Source organism: Taurulus bubalis (genome assembly GCF_910589615.1).
Source record: "Taurulus bubalis genome assembly, chromosome: 14".
NCBI classification, from domain to species: domain Eukaryota; kingdom Metazoa; phylum Chordata; class Actinopteri; order Perciformes; family Cottidae; genus Taurulus; species Taurulus bubalis.
In genome coordinates, this window is record NC_136602.1 from 2,251,348 (window position 1) to 2,254,656 (window position 3,309).

At 39.6% G+C, this 3,309-nt stretch overlaps 1 protein-coding gene across 1 annotated transcript in view; it reads right to left on the minus strand.

Annotated features, from left to right (window-relative positions):
* Window positions 1–881, minus strand: part of LOC306747193 (actin-related protein 2-A) — an 11,834-nt gene extending 10,953 nt beyond the window's left edge. Inside the window, exon 1 of the mRNA XM_079230215.1 lies at window positions 795–881. Within this exon, the coding sequence (XP_079086341.1) occupies window positions 795–842 (48 nt within the window). The 5' untranslated portion in view covers window positions 843–881. The remainder of the gene's footprint in view (window positions 1–794) is intronic.
* Between the last annotated feature and the right edge of the window lie 2,428 nt (window positions 882–3,309).

Genomic DNA, 3,309 nt, shown 5'->3' on the forward strand with positions numbered 1-3,309 from the left:
AGAAAAGAAAGAAAAGTCAGTAACATGCTGAGCCAACTTCCTCTTTGACTGCAGACAAGGTTTTAGAAAGGAAGTGCGATCAGTGATGTGTAATGTGCAAAGAGTAACACTTATGATATTTGCTGGTTGGGGCAGAAACTGCACATTTAGTCAACAAACCACAGCAGCTTTCAGGAGCAGTGAACTATTAAAGCATCCGGATTGTGATTAAAAAAGACCCACAGAAATGTAGAGCACCTGAACATTGAGCTACTTCCCATTCTGTTTATTACCATTCTACTTCCTTTAAGTCTGTCAGCCAATCAAAAAACCCTCATCTGTGCTGTAAATACATGCGAAATATGTGAAAACAAAGAATGCACAGGAGGTCAAAGTATGTGGTCTTTCCAGGGCCTTAAAAAAAAGTATTGCAAACAGCACGTTTGGTGACATTTCGATCAGGGAAGTCGCTGCAGAACAGGAAATAAAAAAACACAAAAAAAGGTGGTTCCTCATTCACCTGACACGGCCTCGCTAACCTACCTAGCAACAGTTTAGCTGCTCCCCTCGATATTTAACCCTAAAACAAACATTCATAAAAATGAAAAGCTGCTAAATCTCGCCTCGTATCCCCCAAAACTTAACCCATTGAAACGGGTCCCATTGAGCCGCACAGCCAGCTGGCGTGGCCGCTGACAGCCACACTTCCGGTTTCGGGCAGAGGAGCCGTTCATTAGAAGAAGAAAAAAAAAGAGCTACGGGGTTTCCGAGCGCGGCAAAACAAAACGCAGCGGCGAAACGAAACGGAATCTCACCCCGGTCCCGTTGTCGCAGACCACCACTTTCCTTCCCTGGCTGTCCATTGTGTCAGAGCCCGGGTGCCGCTGAACCTCCCTCAACTTTCTTCGGGCAAGCCGGAAGGAGGAAGAGGAGGAAGAGGAAGAGGAGGAGGAAGCGGAGGAGGGGTGTTCTTCCGGTGTGTCACAGAAACGTCACGCCGTCCGAGAGAAGAGCTCCATCTTCAACACTCTTTGATTTCTTCACAATCACAACAAAAGAGTTCAACCCAAGAAACAAAGTCACCACAGATCCTGGATCTGTGTTATGTTCCTAACGTGCAACATGTTAATATATATATATATATATATATATATATATATATATATATATATATATATATATATATATATATATATATATATACACATAGATAATAAAATGATGAAGCAGTTCATGTATAATATCCACATTCTCTTTTATTTTGAAAACAGATCAATTGTACACGTTTATTATTTTTTTTATTCATATCTCTTGACTGCTTTTTATTTTTTATTATTATTATTTCTCACTATGTGTATTGCTTGTTTGTGAAAACCAACTTGACCTGATTAATAAAGCCTAATATAATGGCAGGAAAAATATGAATCATAATAATAATACAGAGCATTTTTTAAGCCAGTTTGAATAAAGAGATAGGTCTGTATATACACAATACGAAATATTTGTAATAATACAATTGGCCATAAGGGATCACTGTTGTCACTGTTATGTTACTGTTAGGTTTTTGAAGCTAAATTGATCTGTAAATGTATGTAGGTGTTAAAAATGTCCGGTGTTTAAAGGATGAATGACATAAACAATATTTAATGTATCGTCGTTTGCTCACTCAAGTTGTGGAACAATATTGATTCTCTAAAAAAAAAATTTTAACTAGAAATAGAAGCCAATTAACTCTTTTAGATAACCAGAAGATACAAAGAGAAGGAAAATATTAATATGTCACACATCTTCATGATCAAACAAACCGGAAGTCACGTTATTTCTGTCTTTATAACATTTGTCTAAAATAATTTAACATAAAAAAGAATAAATAAATGAAGAAATAAAGAAGAGCAAATAAACCGGATTAAAAGTCTTTAGCAGATTACTGCTCCGTGAAATGAATGTGTGTTGAGTGAATTCAGACGTGGAGCTCAGGTGTTTTTAGTGTTTTGCAGAATTCATCTGCAGCCGGTTGATCATCATGAAACTGATTGTGCAATACTGTGCCTGATTTTATATATTTTCTTATACTATTAGCATTTATAGCAATTTTATTATTTTTTTGTGTTGCAATTCTGTGTGTAAGGAGGACCGAGCAAAACAAGCTTTTCATTGTACGCAGTAACTGTCTGTTATCTGTGCATATGACAATAAACATATCTTGAATATCTTGAATCTTGAATTTCAAATATCTTGAATATCAAATATCTTGAATCTCTTGAATGTCTTGAATATCTTGAATCTATTGAATCTTGAATATCTTGAATTTTGAATATCTTGAATCTTGAATGTCTTGAATATCTTGATCTTGAATATCTTGAACCTTGAATATCTTGAATATTGAATATCTTGAGTCTTGAATATCTTGAATGTCTTGAATATCTTGAATATTGAATATCTTGAGTCTTGAATATCTTGAATGTCTTGAATATCTTGAATTTTTAGAATATATTGAGTCTTGAATATCTTGAATGTCTTGAATATCTTGAATTTTTAGAATATATTGAATCTTGAATATCTTGAATCTCTTGATCCTTGAATATTTTGAACATCTTGAATCTTGAATATCTTGAGTCTTGAGTATATTGAGTCTTGAACATCTTGAATCTTGAATATCTTGAGTCTTGAGTCAGGCCGTGCCGGGGATCTTTGGGGAACAGCGTTCTCCGGGTCGGAGCACGCTGGGGAACATGAGCACCTTGGCCCGCATGAAGGAGAGGTCGGGCAGAGCGGAGATCACACCGCCGGCCTCCCGACTCGGCTCCTCCTCCTCCTCCTCCTCCTCCTCCTCCTCATCGCGCCGAGGTTTCCTGACGAAGAGCACAAAAACACTCTTTTATTGCAGGAACGCTTCATGAACGATGATGGAATCTAAAGATGGCGGCGTGGCTGACCTGACCGGCGCGCTGCTTCTCTCGGCGCCGGACATCAGGCGGCTCAACGCGTCGAGCGGCTCGACTCCTTTTGCACGGGCGAGCGACACACATGCAACGTGTCAAGAGGAGTCACGAGCTATGAAGCCGGCGAGCAGAACACCGAACGCTTCATATTTACTCGTGAATGAGAATAAAATCTGACCTGGAGGAGGAGGAGGAGGAGGAAGAGGAGGAGGAAGAGGAGGAGGGCTGCTGCTGCTGCTGGATCCGCTCTCTTCCTCAGGACCAAAATAATCAAAGTTGAGAGCAGCGGAGCAGTCTGTGCCAACAAGGAGGAGGACGAGGGTGAGGGTCGTTACAGGAGGAGGAAGAGGAGGAGGAGGAGGAAGAGGAAGCTCGATTTCTTATTCTT